Source organism: Rattus norvegicus, chromosome 1 (genome assembly GCF_036323735.1).
Source record: "Rattus norvegicus strain BN/NHsdMcwi chromosome 1, GRCr8, whole genome shotgun sequence".
NCBI classification, from domain to species: domain Eukaryota; kingdom Metazoa; phylum Chordata; class Mammalia; order Rodentia; family Muridae; genus Rattus; species Rattus norvegicus.
Genome location: NC_086019.1, coordinates 45,844,560 through 45,862,623, shown reverse-complemented (window position 1 = coordinate 45,862,623; position 18,064 = coordinate 45,844,560). Strand labels below are relative to the sequence as shown.

The following is an 18,064-nucleotide window of genomic DNA, read 5'->3' as shown; positions in this document are numbered from 1 at the left end:
GAGGTGTCTGATAACGTTCATGGTCTCCTTCCGTGCTTAGTTTATGGTTCAGTTCATGGATTGGCAGCTATGTTCATGGGCCAGTCGTTTGCTGTTTGTAAGTTATGACAGATTTTAACATCTTTTTAAAAGATGCCCACCAGAAGAGGGCATTGAATCCATTACAGATGGTTATGAGCCACCATGTGGTTGCTGGGAATTCAACTCAGGACCTCTAGAAGAGCAGTCGGTGTTCTTAACTGCTGGGCCATCTCTCCAGCCCGGTTTTAACATTTTATAAGCAAGTATATTTTTGCCTATCCCTTGAGAACTTCAAGTATGAACACGGTGTATCCAATCATTGCTACTCCACACTCCCCCACAGCTCTTCCCTTCTTTCCCCAAGTCTGTCTTCCAACTTCATTAGTGCTGCCAGCATGTTCTTGGATGTAGCGCCATCTAGCGGAGCATAGAAAACCTACGGGGGGGCGGGGTCATAGCCCTGATGAAAGAGACTCAGCTTCCAAAAGTTAAGGGTTGGGCTTTATGAGCTTCTCCCCTATGCATGCTGGGATTTTGACCGGCTCTACCTCATGCAGGTCTTCTGCATGTAGTCACAGCTGCTGTGGGATCACGTCTGCTACAGCCCCGTGATGCACGGCAGCTTCTCAGCAGTCCAGTCTCTGGCTCTTAGAATCGTTCTCCGCCAACTTCTGTGATGATCACTGAGTCATGGTCATACGTGTGCACGACACAGTCATCCCATTTGGGGCAAAGTGTTCCACACTCTCTTATTTTCTGCACCTTGAAATACACAAAGATGGAGAAGAACATTTTGTGACACCTGAAAATTATATGCTGTTCGAAATCCAGTGTCTATCAAAGTTTGTTTAGAACACTGCCGTCTTTGACTTGTTAGCCTGTGGCTACTCTCATACTATAACCAGCAGAGTTGACCAGCTCACAGATACTGTCTAGCCCATACAGTATTTACTGTCTCATCTACTATGGGGGAAAAAAACCCAGTTCTTGGTTTAGTTGGTCAGAGTGTGAAACAAAGAACCCGGTTCTCATTGTGACCCTCAGAGAGCTGAGCCATCACTGCGGTTACCTCTCCCCTCCCCCACTTCTCTGGCCCCTTCTTCAGTCTTGTTCCATTTTCTCCCTGCTGTTCTCCCGACCTCAGTCAGTTCTGGAGGCAGTGGACTGTTTGCACTTCTGGCTCTCTGGCTGCACCCCAGCTCTCCCCTCAGCTGTCCACAGGGTCCATGGTCTCCTCCTTTTCCTTTAGGTCATCGTTCACCTGTCATGTGCTTTGTGAGTATTTTTCAGGTTATCCATCCAATTTCAGCCTCTCTCTAGACTTTGTGTATTTCCTCCTTGGCATTGTTTTTTAATCCTCATTTCCTGACCGTTACTTCCACTGCATGTGTTACCTTTGTGTTTCTGGTCCTAGAACTGCAGTTCCATCCAAGCATAAGGGGAGATATTTCCCATTGTATTTGCAGGCCAAAAGGATCTGTAGAAGAAAAGGATACAAAACCCTCAGGTGAACTTTAGCTTCCTTCAGAACTTTGAAGGTTTCTCCCACTTGTCTTCCGGCGCTCAGTGCTGCTTATGGGAACCCCACACCCTCCATTCCTTGTTTCTATGATGAGGCCATTTTTCTCTATTTGAGAGCATTCTTCATCACGCCATCCTGCTTGCTCTTGAAATATTGTCCCCTGCCTTTCCTATCTTAAGTCTGCAGACATCTCTCAAGCTCTGATGCTCCTCCTCCAACTTTGTTTGTTATCGAGAACGTCTATGTTTTAGTATGTTCCCCCTCACTTAAATGAAGTCTTTTAGATTTGAGAGAGCAGAATGAACCTGTACTCACACCACTGCGTTGAACTTGATGTCCACTCACCGTGAGATAATTCTAATTCTACAAATCGGGTGGTATGCTTTAAGCATTTATGGGGCTCTACTATTGGTCACATAAATAGAAATGACAAAGCCTTTGCAGATGTCTCAGATGATGGTCGATGCTGTGAAATTTGCCCCTGCTGTTTTTAATGCTATGCAAAGCAGGGAACTAGAGGATAACCCCACACAGGGAGGAGCTGAAGCAGTGCCTTCTGGAAATCTAAATGTATTTACTGCAAAGCTCTTAGTTTTGCTTCTGGTCAAAATGTTTAGTGTGTTAATTAGTGTTCGATTGCTGGGAAGAGGCGTCATGACCAAGGCGATTCTTAAAACATTTATTTAGGCCTTGCTTACAGTTTTAGAGGACCAGTCCATGATCATCATCGTGAGGAGCAAACAGGCAGAGAGAGAGAGAGAGAGAGAGAGAGAGAGAGAGAGAGAGAGAGAGAGAGAGACTGACTGGGGCCTGCATGGGCTTTTGAAACCTCAAAGCCCACATCCCCCAGTGATACACCTCCCCCAACAAGGCCACACTTCCTAATATTTCCCAAACAGTTCTACTAATTAAAGACCAAGTTCTCAAACATATGAGCCTACGGGGGCCATTCTCATTTAAAGTGGTGCCTTCAATAACATCTTCTCTTCCTTTCTACACAGATTTAATTTACTTTTTAGCTCTGTCTCAGTCTTTTTGTTGTTGTTGTTGTTGTTGCTATAACAAAATGTCCCATGCCAGTAGTGGATTATAAATAACAAATATTTGTTTGTTTCAGTTCTGGAGACCAGAAAGTTTGAGATCAAGGCACTGGCTGGCCTGGAGTCTGCTCAGGGCCAGTTTCTTAGGTCACAGATGTTGTTCTTGCTGTGTTCTCCTTCAGTCAAGGGATAAAGCAGCTCTCTGGCTCTCCTCTATAAGAGCACTAATCTCGCTGGTGTGGGTTCTGCCTCATTGTCTTAGTTAGGGTTTCGTTGCTGTGAAGAGACACCATGACCACAGCAACTCTTCTAAAGGACAACATTTAATTGGGGCTGGCTTTCAGTTTCAGAGGTTCAGTCCATTTATCATCATGGTGGCAAGCAGCATGCAGGCAGACATGGTGTTAGAGAGCTAGGAGCTAAGAGTTCATTTTACATCTTGGTCGAAAGGCAGCCAGAAGACTCTTCCATAATGGATGGAGCTTGAGCTTAGGAGTCTCAAAGCCCATCCTGCACAGACACACTTCCTCTAATATGGCTATACCTCCTTTAATAAGGCTACTTCCCATGGGCCAAGCATATTCCAACCACCACACTCATGGTCTAATCTCTTTCCACAAGACCATCTCATCACAGTGAGATTAGGTTCCCCCAGACGGATTCAGGTGACATATTCGACCCCTGTGTCTATCTTGTAAAACCAACCTACCAAAGTGGATTTTCAGTTTACCATTAGCTCTTCAGGATTTTTACCAATGGCTTTATTAAAAATGTGTTATTTTCACCCCTCTGTCCTTCCAAAACATTATTTTTGACACAACTTTTATAGACATTTTGATTATGAGGTGTGGAGCATATTGGCTTCTAGGCTATGTTTGAGCTGTCTGTTTAAAAACTTCTGGAAAAATGAAGAATTAAAAGATTTTGAGTTTCCTTTGGAAAGTATTTCCTTTAGCCTTTGTTACTAAGTGATACCAACTTCTGTCTGGATTATCAGTTGTTCCCAGGATACCCTGGAATTCCAGTTGAAACTCATCTGAATCATTCACTTCCAACCTAGAATGATGGTGTGCTTTTGTGATGTGTGGGCTTGGCAGGACCCAAGGCAACGAGCCTTTTCCTGTTCTCTAAAGAAGGAGCTCATTCATTGAGTTCTGTAAGCAGGAATGCTGGGTGTTTGAAACTCTGATCCTCATCAGAGGGACTGTCAAGGTGACTGAACCTGATGAAGAACAATACTTCTGTCTCACATTTGCTGTGATTAGGTGGTAAGTGATTCTTAGTTACTGAAATTTCAAGACCTAGCAGCTACCCTCCAGCTCGTATGCTGACTTGTTTCTTAGAGACAAATTGGCGAGCACTGTCAAGTTTTCAGGTCTGTGATTGGACAATAGAGGCTTGCAGTGGTTGCTTCACGGTGCCTGTGGAGACCTCAGATTTCCTCTCCATGGCGTGGGTGCGTTTATGATTTCCCTACTGTCTGATTCTTCCTATGGACTGATACTTAGCTTGAACTATATATAGGGCTTGCGTTTGGATGAAGGTTTTCTGTACTGTGGCAAGAAGCTTGCTATGATAGATCCTTTTAATTATTCCCCTCTGGAGTTTTCCTTTTGTAATCCCCAGCTTCCCAGTGGGGCCAGTTGGACCAAGTGGCTCATTTGTAACCCATACAGTATTAGAAATGTAGCTTCTGGTGTTGGATCGCAGAGGCGACTTCTGCTTTGCTCCCACTCTGTTGTCTGTCTCCTATTCCCCAGTCAGTCTGCTGCTGCCAGGTGCCATGTTACAGGTTGTCCAAAGGAGAGGGCCAGCTGAGAAGGAACTGAGGGTTTCTCGAAGGCAGTAGTTATTGAGTTGAGGGCACCCAATCCCATACATCAGGAGAAACTGAATTCTGCCAACCACCCCATGAGTCATCTTGGAGGAAGGTACTTTCGCCATGGAGTCTTGAGTTTCTGACATCCTGATTGAAGCCTGGTTAAACATCTTTAGTTAGAGGACCTGGTAAAACTAGGCTTAGATTCCCCATCAGAGATACCACAAATTACTGATATTTGTAGGATGAAGCCATTAAGTTTTACAAGTGATCTATTAAGCCGCGAAGGATACACGTTGGCTTGGATATGGTTTGTGGATATCATTCAAAGGTTCAGATGCTAGAGGCTTGGTCCCTAGCCTAGCAATACTGAGAAATGGTAGATCATTTTGAGGCTGGTATGGAAACCAGTCAATGGGTTTCCTTTCTCTACTGTTATCCACTTCATTATGTTTTTTGAGACAGAGTCTCTTACTCAATCTGGAACTTACCAATAGTTAGATTGGTTATCTAGGAGCCTATTTGTCTCCATGCCTCTCCACACTGCTTGAGTGGCAGAAATGCTTCTGTGTTGCTGTGCTTGGCTTGTTGGAGATCCAAACTCCGGTCCTCATGCTTGAATGGCTGGTACATTAGTGACTGAGCCATTTCCCCAGCCCAAGACTCACAGCTTAAAAACGTTTAGCAACGTCATCTGTCTTTTCCTCTTTAGTACATCTAAAATTGTTGGAAGAGAGGAGATGGAGATATTGAAAGGCCTGAATCTAAAGATGATTAAATCTGAGTCTGAACCCAGCATGGTGTCAGAGCCATCTGAAGCTGGAGTTACAGGTGGTTGTGAGTCATGTGATGTGGGTGCTGGGAATCAAACTTCAGCCCCAGCTTAACTGCTGGACCAACTCTCCAGCCCTTAACCCAACATGGCAGGAGAAGCTTTGCCCATACTGACACCCTCATTCCCATGAATCACCTCCCAACCAGGAAGGTTAAGTCAGGGAGGGTTTCATCCACATGTCCTGGAAAAGAACACATTGTGTAGTCTTCTGCGAAAATGAAGTCAGACAGATGGGACATGTCTGCTTTGATGTGCTTTGTCCTGGAGAGTTCAACAAGAGCAAGAAGGAAGATGAACAGAATTGAGGAAGTAGAGATGACACTTCCCCTTCTTTTGAAACAGCTTTCTTCTCTGGTCAGCTTCTAATAGCAATCTTGCGCGGGCTGAGCCTCCAGGGTTTCGGATGCTTGGAGTGGAATCTTCAGCCTTGACCTTAGACTAGCATGAGCTTTGTGAGTTCAGGGATCCAGAGACAGCTCTTGGATTGGCTCTCTTTCCGTTGCATGTAAGTAACGCCACACTTTGATGTCAAAGCAATTGCTGGGTGATGTGAAGGTCCTCTGTGTCTTTAGAACAGCCAGGTCTGTAATAGGGCTCTCGGGAGGTGATGTTGGCTCAGCTTTTCTGAAGCAGAAAACACGACGCTGCAGGTCTGTGATCCTGCCAGAGCTGTGAGGTTGAGAGTTGTGCCTCTGCTGTGTGCTCTCGTCTTGGCTGCCTGAGGGTTGTACTGAGAGTTGGCTTTGGACTGCAGCCCATGGTTGATCTAGAAGTGCTCACTTCAGTGTTTGAGTCCTGAAAGTTTTGTTCTCTGTGGAGAATTCCCCTTTGTGTTCAGGCAGCTGGAGGGGATTTTGTTTTTAGATGATCACCAGCCGGACAGAACATCTCTGGTTTGAAAGCAAGGAATAGGTGTTGTTGGTTCGGGGGCTTTCACGGAAGGCAAGCAAAGAAGTCAGCTTTCTTTTACTGAGTATATGTAAAAACTGTAAGAGGCATCTTCAACGGCACTAGCAGGCTTTCTAAGACTTTGGGGGCCCACGTCCTAGGCATAGTAGAGTAATAGATAGAACGCAGTTCCTAGGCGCTGGCTTGGGTTACACGGGAAGTAGAGGCAGAACAGGTTTTCTTTTTGACTCATATCATACAAGTGGGGAGGTAACATTTTTCTGGTGTGCATATAGTTTAATATACCCTTTATCCCTTTTATCTACTATACTTCTATGTCAGGTGTCTTTTCTGGAGAAGGTCATGTGTGACCATGTCAGAGAACATGGAAACAGGAAGTTCTTTCCTGCGGTAACTTGCTGTGGCAACAGGAGATAAGAAATTACTTCATGGCTATTGCCTGAGACTTTCCTTTTGACTTGTGTATCCTTCTTGAGCAGATCACTTCTGCTTTCTGTCCAGCTTGGAGGCCGGGCAGTGTGAGCTAGCAGCTGAAACCCAGGCTGACAAGTTGTTAGTGGGTGTGATATTTAAATAATGGGTGTGCATGTGTGAAGACGATTCTAAAAAGTAAGGTTTGCTTTGAGGAGAATCCTGCAAACAGGGGGATTACTATACATTTAGGGTTAAGAAGAGAGACTTCCACAGCTTCTGCCCTTCAGGATATTTATTGGATGACTAAATATTAAGGTTGTTCATAAAGATCATGGAAAGGTATTGTACTGGCTGGTTTTGTGTGTCAACTTGACACAAGCTGGAGTTATCACAGAGAAAGGAGCCTCACTTGAGGAAATGTCTCCATGAGATCTAGCTGTAAGGCATGTTCTCAGTTAATGATCAAGGGTAGAAGGGCCCATTGTGGGTGGTGTCAACCCTGGGCTGGTAGTCTTGGGTTCTATAAGAAAGCAAGCTGAGCGGGGTTGGGATTTGGCTCAGTGGTAGAGCACTTGCCTAGCAAGCGCAAGGCCCTGGGTTCGGTCCCCAGCTCCAAAAAAAAAAAAAAAAAAAAAAAAAATAGAAAAAAAAAAGAAAGCAAGCTGAGCAAGCCAGGGGAAGCAAGCCAGTAAGTAACGTCCCTCCATGGCCTCTGCATCAACTCCTGCTTCCTGACCTGCTTGGGTTTCTGTCCTGGCTTCCTTTGGTGATGAACAGCAGCGTGAAAGTGTAAGCTGAATAAACCCTTTCCTCCCCAACTTGCTTCTTGGTCATGATGTTTGTGCAGGAATACAAACCCTGACTAAGACAGGTAGCCATTGTTTCTGTTACCCAGGCAACTGAGAAAGTAACATTTAGAGAAGGTTAGGTTGAAGCAGGGGAGGATCTGAAAGAGTGAGGAGAAGAAAGGATGCATAGGGAAAAGAATATAAAAAAGTCAGCAAAGTGGGAGCACTAATGTGGTGGAAGTGGAGGAGGAGGAAGGAACGCTAGAGAGAGCAGGTGACAGCAGGGGGGAGGGGTTGGGATACTTAATTGGTGTTTATTGTCTACCACCCTTCTAACCTTTATTTCACCCCACTCCCTTCCAACCCCTCAACAGTAGGTAGGAGACAAAGAAGGTTAGAGGGGAAAGGGACTGCAGATCTCTTTAGACTACTTCCTGCTAAAGAGGGCCGTCAGGTTCCTTGGGCCAGGCTCCTTCCAGCAATCCAACAACAGCAAATGCAGCAGCAACAGGAACCAGAAGCAGGAGGGGCGGCAGCTGCCAGGAGCCCTCTGGGGCTCTCGAATTTATTCCCTCTCAAGATTCCAGAATTCTAAACACAAACTATCTGCAGCTGGCAAAAATCACGCCCCTCCTGGAGCACGAGGCAATCATAGTTAATGGCCGTGGACGGTCTGAAGCAACCCCGTATCCCACACCTGGGATTAAAACAAAAAACATATTCACATAACAGAGCTGTGTTTTTAAAGAAACCCAAATTCTCACTGCAGGCGATAGTAGAAGGGGTGTCAGTGATGGACGATGTGACAGATTACACCTAGGCAACTGTTACCTAGGTTACACGTGTGGGTGACAGAGGTGATACTAGAGATGGTGGGGGTGAGCTGACGGATGAGTGGAGGTGGGGGAGACGACAGCAGAGGTAGCAGAGCAGGTGGAATGGGAGAAGTGACGGAGATGTTGGCGGACAGTAGAAGTAATGGAGGGCAGACGGTAGAGGCAGCCGTGGAGATAATGGAGTGATGTGGAGATGGTAGGGTGTCAATGGCGATGAGAGAGGAGGTGGTTGGTAATGGCGGTGATAGAGCTGACAGTGGTGGCAGTGCTGGTATTGGTGGGCACGTTGTTGGAAGTGACAGACAGTGGTGAAGGTGATGGTGTCATGGTACAGACAGACAGACATATCTGCTCAAACTTTGTGTCTACCACTATGTCTGTGAACCATGGACTGCTGACCGTTTGGAGTTGTGTTAGAATTAGAAAACGGATGACAGAGTGCCTGTCCATGCCATGGGGCTTCTCCAGATGGCAGCCCCTTGGGTATTTCCTTCAGTTTGCAAGCCACCATACCCATACCTAGTATCTTTTTTATTGTTTTATTTTTTTAAATTTACATTTCAAATGTTATTCCCTTTCCTGATTTCCCGGACAGAATTTTTTTGTTTTGTTTTGTTTTGTTTTAATTGGATTTTTTTATTTTCATTTCAAATGTTATTTCCCTTCCTGGTTTCCCAGACATAAGCCCCCTATCCCATCCTCCTCCCCCTTTTCTATAAGGGTGTTGCCCTCCCCAACCATTCCCTCTTCCCACCTACCCCTCCTGACATTCCTCAGTACTGGGGATCCAGCCTTGTCAGGACCAAGGGTTTCTCCTCCCATTGGTGCCCAACAAGGCCATCCTCTGCTACATATGCAGCTGGAGCCATGGGTCAGCCCACGTATAGTCTTTGGGTAGTGGTTTAGTCCCTGGGAGCTCTGCTTGGTTGGCATTGTTGTTCTTATGGGGTTGCAATCCCCTTCAGCTCTTTCAATCTTTTCTCTAACTCCTCCAACGGGGGTTCTATTCTCAGTTCAGTGGTTGGCTGCTAGCATTCACCTCTGTATTTGTTATGCTCTGGCTGTGTCTCTCAGGAGACAGCTATAGCAGGCTCCTGTCAGCATGCCCTTCTTAGCTTCATCAATCTTATCTAGTTTTGGTGGTTCATACCTAGAAACTTAACCACCTTTTCTTCCTTATGCCTTCTCCTGTTTCTAAGTTTCGTAAGATGGATTTGGGTCTTTTAAAGAGCCATTGTGTGGTCTGAATGTGTACCTGTGAACCCTGTATGGGTAACAGTTCCCATATGGGGCCTCTTGATGGGTGATGAGGAGGTGGGATCTAGAGTTGAGGGACAAGCCATTGTTCCTTTCCCCCACTGGAGAGGGCACATGGCCCTCTCTATAGAGGCTCATCCCTCATACACCTGGCTGGTGTCTTGACTTTGAACTTGCCAGCCTTTATGACCACGAGAAGTGAATTTCTGTGACCTTTAAGCATAGAATGTATTTCTTTAGCAGGGGGAGCGGACCAAGACAGACATTTGTTAAACACAAACATTATAGCTAAAAGTCAGCTGGTGTGTCCAAATGGAGGAATACCACCAGAAAAAAATGACATTTTGGGAATATTCTCTTGATATGATGCTGTCAACCAAATAGGAGCAGGATTTTTTAATTACACAGAAACACGACTGAGAAGATTGAGGTAGAATATGCTGAGTTATATGAAGAATGGGCTTATGGCTGGCCGTTATTCTGTTTCCATAGGTTTTACTTTTGAAACTTTTTACTAGTGAAATATATTTGCCATAGTAACCTAAAAATAAAATAGGGGACATAGGAAAATAAAGGAACATGGCCATAGCTCTCTTTTGAGTCCTCTGCTAAAGATAAAACACAAGCGACCTTCAGGAACACCGTGTTCATGGGTCACTGCGATCTCAGAAAAGACTCTGAGTTATGGTGTTTAGCTTTCTTGGGGGGATCCCCTTAGAAATTAGGACTGGCACGGAACCATGTGTCTTCTCTCAAAGGAGAACAACCAAGCCAGACTCCACCTGGGGCTGTCTGGGTTGATTAATTCCTAAACTCACATGAACATTGGTTATTTTCTCTGAATGACTACAGTGAATGGCTTTCTAGCAAGTTTGCTAGTTAGTTCAATGGTTGATAGCTCTAGGTTAAGTTTAGATTTTCAAACATAAAGAATGATTCATTTTTATAGGGAATATTGACAAATCTCTATCATGTCAGGATAATTGAGAAGGTAAAAGTCTATTTTGGAAAAGTCAATACATTTTTGCTAATAAGATCTTGTCAGTCTGGGGAGGTGACTTAGTGGATAATGTCCCTGTTGTATGCACAGAGACATAAACTCAGACCCCTAAACCCATGTAAAAATCAGGCAAGGGAGTGTGAGCCTGTAACTTCTGTGCTGGATGGCAGAGTCAGGCAGATCCTGGAGTCTCCCTATTCAGCCAGTCTAGCTGAAGTGGTGAACTTCAGTTTCAATGAGAGGCCCTGTCACAAAACACAAGGCAGAGAGTGATAGAGGAAGACACCTGACATCAACCTCTGACCTCCACATGTGCTCACTTGCAAATTAGTGCACTGCAAACTCATGAGCATGCACATGCTCACATACAAGGAAAAAAAATTACTATTTTTTTGTTGTTGTTCCAGGCTTCTTTGGGGCCACTATGCCACTGTGGAGTTTGTTATTAGAGACTTAACCAGGAAGCATTTTAAGCTGTAGGTGTTGAAGGGACTCTCCTGTGTTTGTCTTAGACATTGATGATGAGAGAGTTGGCTAAGAGGTAAAGGCTAAACTGATTTTATCAAAGACTCTCCTCCTGAATGAACACAGGCCTAGAAGGAAAAGTGCCATAGACAAAATGTCAGCCAAATCCAAAGTCACTAGAACACAGATGAGGTTTGCAAAACGGCTGACCGAAAATGAATAGATCTTTGCTGATAATGTAGTTAAGGTTAATTAAGATTAATTAATTATGGTTAGCTGTATTTTTGAATGATTATGAATATTTATTAAGTATCAAAAGTATACAGCAATGGTTGCTTCATAAAAAGCATAATTATTGATATAATTTCCTGCCATTAAGCTTACAATCTAAAATAAAATACAATATTCTCGTCAGCTTACATCAAAGTTTCCTTAACTTGGAATTGGCTCCTTTGGCAAAGGGAGGAGGCACAATGTCCTATTTCAGGAAAGTGTTAATAAGGCTTTGAGCGCAACACACAAAATAATTTTTGTGTATCCATTTTCCACATTATGTTAGGTAGGGTAGCTGAGGACAAAAAGGGCACTTAGAAATTTCATAAGCACAATGAATTATTTCAGATTGTTCTCGGAAATTCAAACAGAGATGTTCACTGACAAATGCTAGCCCAGCAGCCAGTGAAACCTCATGACTAATGGGAACTAGATGAAGTCTTTGTCTTGGCCATGTTTAAACCTCCATCCTCTTCCACACTAAGGGCTCTTACACCCCACTGTGAGAAGCACCATCTCTAGACGAATTACTATATAATTATGAGATCAAACTTACTGCAGTATTCCTGTCTGAAGAGAAGTGAGCAAAGACAGCAGTGGGGACTCTGGCTAAGTGGTGTCATGGAAACAAAGGCAGTCAGGCCACACACCTCAAAGCGATGCAGAAAACACAGAACTGCCTGCTTTTCTGCTCCATACGTCCAGTGAGGTATGTAAAGACTCAGCATCAAGACTCTAGACTACAAATTCTATTTGCCTAAATGCATGTGCAATAATAGTTCATAAATACTTTTAAGGTAAATCAGTGCTAGTCATTCTTAGCTGACCAAGGCACACCGAAAAATTTTGGTTCTTATTGTCAGAAGCAAGGGCAAATTTAAAATGCTAAACAAACACAAAGTATGTATATTTTAATCACTTATAATTCTCTTAATTCCAAAAGAATATTAAGTAATAAAATTATTGATTACAAGTCAGTTATATGAACAGAAATGTATCCCATAATATGCATAACCAAGTATTTTAAAAATTCATGATTACATTTTTTCTCCATCTTTATTAAATTGGGTATTTCTTATTTACATTTCAATTGTTATTCCCTTTCCCTGTTTCCAGACCAACATCCCCCTAACCTCTACCCCTCTCCTTCTATATGGGTGTTCCCCTCCCCATCCTCCCCTCATTATGGCCCTCCCTCCAATAATCCCGTTCACTGGGGGTTCAGTCTTGGAAGGACCAAGGGCTTCCCCTTCCACTGGTGCTCTTACTAGGATATTCATTGCTACCTATGTGGTTGGAGCCCAGGGTCAGTCCATGTATAGTCTTTGGGTAGTGGCTTAGTCCCTGGAAGCTCTGGTTGCTTGGCATTGTTGTTCATATGGGGTCTCAAGCCCCTTCAGCTCTTTCAGTCCTTTCTCTGATTCCTTCAACGGGGGTCCCGTTCTCAGTTCAGTGGATTGCTGCTGGCATTCGCTTATGTATTTGCCATATTCTGGCTGTGTCTCTCAGGAGAGATCTACATCCGGTTCCAATCAGCCTGCACTTCTTTGCTTCATCCATCTTGTCTAATTGGGTGGCTGTATATGTATGGGCCATATGTGGGGCAGGCTCTGAATGGGTGTTCCTTCAGCCTCTGTTCTAAACTTTGCCTCCCTATTCCCTCCCAAGGGTATTCTTGTTCCCCTTTTAAAGAAGGAGTGAAGCATTCGCATTTTGGTCATCCTTCTTGAGTTTCATGTGTTCTGTGCATTTAGGGTAATTCGAGCATTTGGGCTAATATCCACTTATCAATGAGTGCATACCATGTGTGTTTTTCTGTGATTGGGTTACCTCACTCAGGATGACATTTTCCAGTTCCATCCATTTGCCTATGAATTTCATAAAGTCATTGTTTTTGATAGCTGAGTAGTACTCCATTGTGTAGATGTACCACATTTTCTGTATCCATTCCTCTGTTGAAGGGCATCTGGATTCTTTCCAGCTTCTGGCTATTATAAACTGGCTGCTATGAACATAGTGGAGCATGTGTCTTTGTTATATGTTCGGGCATCTTTTGTGTATATGCCCAAGAGAGGTATAGCTGGGTCCTCAGGCAGTTCAATGTCCAATTTTCTGAGGAACCTCCAGACTGATTTCCAGAATGGTTGTACCAGTCTACAATCCCACCAACAATGGAGGAGTGTTCCTCTTTCTCCACATCCTCGCCAGCATTTGCTGTCCCCTGAGTTTTTGATCTTAGCCATTCTCACTGGTGTGAGGTGAAATCTCAGGGTTGTTTTGATTTGCATTTCCCTTATGACTAAAGATGTTGAATATTTCTTTAGGTGCTTCTCAGCCATTCAGCATTCCTCAGCTGTGAATTCTTTGTTTAGCTCTGAACCTCATTTTTTAATAGGGTTATTTGTCTCCCTGCAGTTTAACTTTGTGATTTCTTTGTATATATTGGATATAAGCTCTCTATCAGTTGTAGGATTGGTAAAGATCTTTTCCCAATCTGTTGGTTGCCATTTTGTCTTAACAACAGTGTCCTTTGCCTTACAGAAGCTTTGCACTTTTATGAGATCCCATTTGTCGATTCTTTATCTTAGAGCATAAGCCATTGGTGTTTTGTTCAGGAAATTTTCTCCAGTGCCAATGTGTTTGAGATTCTTCCCCACTTTTTCTTCTATTAGTTTGAGTGTATCTGGTTTGATGTGGAGGTCCTTGATCCACTTGGACTTAAGCTTTGTACAGGGTGATAAGAATGGATCGATCTGCATTCTTCTACATGCTGACCTCCAGTTGAACCAGCAACATTTGCTGAAAATGCTATCTTTTTTCCATTGGATGGTTTTGGCTCCTTTGTCAAAAATCAATTGACCATAGGTGTGTGGGTTCATTTCTGGGTCTTCAATTCTATTCCATTGGTCTATCTGTCTGTCTCTGTACAAATACAATACAGTTTTTTTTTTATCACTATTGCCCTGTAATACTGCTTGAGTTCAGGGATAGTGATTCCCCTGGGAGTCCTTTTATTGTTCAGTAGAGTTTTAGCTATCCTGGGTTTTTTGTTATTCCAGATGAATTTGAAAATTGTTCTGTCTAACTCTATGAAGAATTGGGTTGGAATTTTGATGGGGATTGCATTGAATCTGTAGATCGCTTTTGGTAAAATGTCCATTTTTACTATATTAACCCTGACAATCCATGAGCATGGGAGTTCGTTCCATCTTCTGAGGTCTTCTTCAATTTCTTTCTTCAGAGGCTTGAAGTTCTTATTGTAGAAATCTTTTACTTGCTTGGTTAAAGTCACTCCGAGGTACTTTATATTATTTGGGACTATTATGAAGGGTGTTGTTTCCCTAATTTCTTTCTCGGCTTGTTTCTCTTTTGTGTAGAGGAAGGCTACTGATTTATTTGAGTTAATTTTATACCCAGCCACTTTGCTGAAGTTGTTTATCAGCTTTAGTAGTTCTCTGGTGGAACCTTTGGGATCGCTTAAATATACTATCATATCATCTGCAAATAGTGATATTTTGACCTCTTCTTTTCCAATCTGTATCCCCTTGATCTCCTTTTGTTGTCTGATTGCTCTGGCTAGAACTTCAAGAACTATGTTGAATAAGTAGGGGGAGAGTGGGCAGCCTTGTCTAGTCCCTGATTTTAGTGGGATTGCTTCAAGTTTTTCTCCATTTAGTTTAATGTTAGCTACTGGTTTGCTATATATGGCTTTTACTATGTTTAGGTATGGGCCTTGAATTCCTATTCTTTCCAGGACTTTTATCATGAAGGGGTGTTGAATTTTCTCAAATGCTTTCTCAGTATCGAATGAAATGATCATGTGGTTTTTATCTTTCAGTTTGTTTATATAGTGGATTACAATGATGGTTTTCCATATATTAAACCATCCCTGCATGCCTGGGATGAAGCCTACTTGATCATGATGGATGATTGTTTTGATGTGCTCTTGGATTCGGTTTGCAAGAGTTTTATTGAGTATCTTTACGTCGATATTCATAAGGGAAATTGATCTGAAGTTCTTTTTCTGTGTTGGGTCTTTGTGTGGTTTAGGTATAAGAGTAATTGTGGCTTCATAGAAGGAATTCGGTAGTGATCCATCTGTTTCAATTTTGTGGAATAGTTTGGATAGTATTGGTATGAGGTCTTCTATGAAGGTCTGATAGAATTCTGCACTGAACCCATCTGAACCTGGGCTCTTTTTGTTTGGGAGACTTTTAATGACTGCTTCTATTTCTTTAGGAGTTATGGGGTTGTTTAAATTGTTTATTTGTTCCTGATTTAACTTAGGTACCTGGTATCTGTCTAGGAAATTGTCCCTTTCCTCCAGATTTTCAAGTTTTGTTGAATATAGGCTTTTGTAGTAGGATCTGATGATTTTTTGAATTTCCTCTGATTCTGTAGTTATGTCTCCCTTTTCATTTCTGATTTTGTTAATTTGGACACACTCTCTGTGTCCTCTGGTTAGTCTGGCTAAGGGTTTATCTATCTTGTTTATTTTCTCAAAGAACCAGCTTTTGGTTCTGTTGATTCTTTGTATAGTCCTTTTTGTTTCTACTTGGTTGATTTCAGCTCAGAGTTTGATTATTTCCTGCCTTCTACTTCTCCTGGGTGTGTTTGCTTCTTTTTGTTCTAGAGCTTTTAAGTGTGCTGTCAAGCTGCTGATATATGCTCTCTCCTGTTTCTTTCTGTAGGCACTCAGAGCTATGAGTTTTTCTCGTAGCATAGCTTTCATTGTGTCCCATAAGTTTGGGTATGTTGTACCTTCATTTTCATTAAATTCTAAGTCTTTAATTTCTTTTTTTATTTATTTCTTCCTTGACCAGGTTATCATTGAGTAGAGCATTGTTCAACTTCCATGTATATGAGGGCATTCTTTCCTTATTGATATTGAAGACCAACTTTGGCCCATGATGGTCTGATTATGGGATTATTTCTACCTTTCTGTATCTGTTGAGGCCTGTTTTATGACCGATTATATGGTCAATTTTGGAGAAAGTACCATGAGGTGGTGAGAAGAAGGTATATCCTTTTGTTTTATGATAGAATGTTCTATAAATATCTGTTAAATCCATTTGGTTCATGACTTCTCTTAGTCTGTCTATGTCTCTGTTTAATTTCTGTTTCCATGATCTGTCCATTGATGAGAGTGGGGTGTTGAAATCTCCTACCATTATTGTGTGAGGTACAATGTGTGCTTTGAGCTTTAGTAAGGTTTCTTTTATGTATGTACGTGCCCTTGTGTTTGTAGCATAGATATTTAGGATTGAGAGTTCATCTTCGTTGATTTTTCCTTTGGTGAATATGAAGTGTCCCTCCTTATCTTTTTTGATGACTTTTGGTTGAAAATCGATTTTATTTGATATTAGAATGGCTACTCCACCTTGCTTCTTCAGACCATTTGCTTGGAAAGTTGTTTTCCAGCCTTTCACTCTGAGGTAGTGTCTGTCTTTGTCTCTGAGGTGTGTTTCCTGTAGGCAGCAAATTGTTGGGTCCTCATTGTGTATTCAGTTTGTTAATCTGTGTCTTTTTATTGGGGAACTGAGTCCATTGATGTTGAGAGATATTAAGGAATCGTGATTGTTGCTTCCTGTTATATTCGTGTTTGGATTACATTTGTGTGCTTGTCTTCTCTTTGTTTTGTTGCAAAACGATTAGTTTCTTGCTTTTTCTAGGGTGTAGCTTGCCTCCTTGTGTTGGGCTTTACCATTTTTTCTCCTTTCTAAGGCTGGATTTGTAGAAAGATATTGTGTAAATTTGGTTTTGTCATGGAATATCTTGGTTTATCTATGTTAATTGAGCATTTTGCTGGATACAGTAACCTGGGCTGGCATTTGTGTGCTCTTAGGGTTTGTATGACATCTGTCTAGGATCTTCTGGCTTTCATAGTCTCTGGTGAGAAGTCTGGTGTAATTCTGATAAGTCTGCCTTTATATGTTACTTGACCTTTTTCCCTTACTGCTTTTAATATTCTTTCTTTGTTTTGTGCATTTGGTGTTTTGACTATTATGTGACGGGAGAGTTTCTTTTCTGGTCCAATCTACTTGGAGTTCTGTATGCTTCTTGTATGTTTATGGGCATCTCTTTCTTTAGGTTAGGGAAGTTTTCTTCTATGATTTTGTTGAAGATATTTACTGGTCCTTTGAGTTGGGAGTCTTTACTCTCTTCTATACCTATTATCCTTATGTTTGATCTTCTCATTGAGTCCTGAATTTCCTGTATGTTTTGGGCCAGTATCCTTTTCCATTTTACATTATCTTTGACCATTCTGTCGATGATTTCTATGGAATCTTCTGCTCCTGAGATTCTCTCTTCTATCTCTTGCATTCTGTTGGTGATGCTTGTATCTATGGCTCCTTGTCTCTTCCTTTGGTTTTCTATATCCAGGGTTGTCTCCCTTTGTGCTTTCTTTATTGCTTCTATTTCCATTTTTAATTCCTTCACCTGCTTGATTGTGTTTTCTTGTAATTCTTTCAGGGATTTTTACATTTCTTCTCTATAGGCTTCTGCTTGTTTATTTGTGTTTTCCTGCATTTCTCTAAGGGAGTTCTTTATGTCTTTCTTGAACTCCTCCATCATCATTATCAAATGTGATTTTAAATCTAGATCTTGCTTTTCTGGTGTGTTTGGATATTCAGTGTTTGCTTTGGTGGGAGAATTGGGCTCCAATGATGCTGTGTAGTCTTGGTTTCTGTTGCTTGGGTTCCTGTGCTTGCCTCTTGCCATCACGTTGTCTCTGGTGTTACCTTGCTCTGCTATTTCTCATAGTGGTTAGACTGTCCTATAGGCCTGTGTGTCAGGAGTGCTGTAGACCTGTTTTCCTGTTTTCTTTCAGCCAGTTATGGGAACAGAGTGTTCTGCTTTCAGGCGTGTAGTCTTTCCTGTCTA

The 18,064-nt window shown here is 42.4% G+C and overlaps 1 protein-coding gene across 4 annotated transcripts in view; it reads left to right on the top strand.

The window, feature by feature from the left end:
* Window positions 1-5,578: 5,578 nt before the first annotated feature.
* The window catches only part of Ipcef1 (interaction protein for cytohesin exchange factors 1), a 202,794-nt gene continuing 190,308 nt past the window's right edge, over window positions 5,579-18,064 (top strand). The window contains exon 1 of one of the 4 annotated variants that reach the window (XM_063266112.1): window positions 5,579-5,742. In XM_063266112.1, coding sequence (XP_063122182.1) covers window positions 5,681-5,742 — 62 coding nt within the window. In that variant the 5' untranslated portion in view covers window positions 5,579-5,680. The remainder of the gene's footprint in view (window positions 5,743-18,064) is intronic. The other 3 variants (XM_017589333.3, XM_063266118.1, NM_001415951.1) reach the window with 3 other exon arrangements.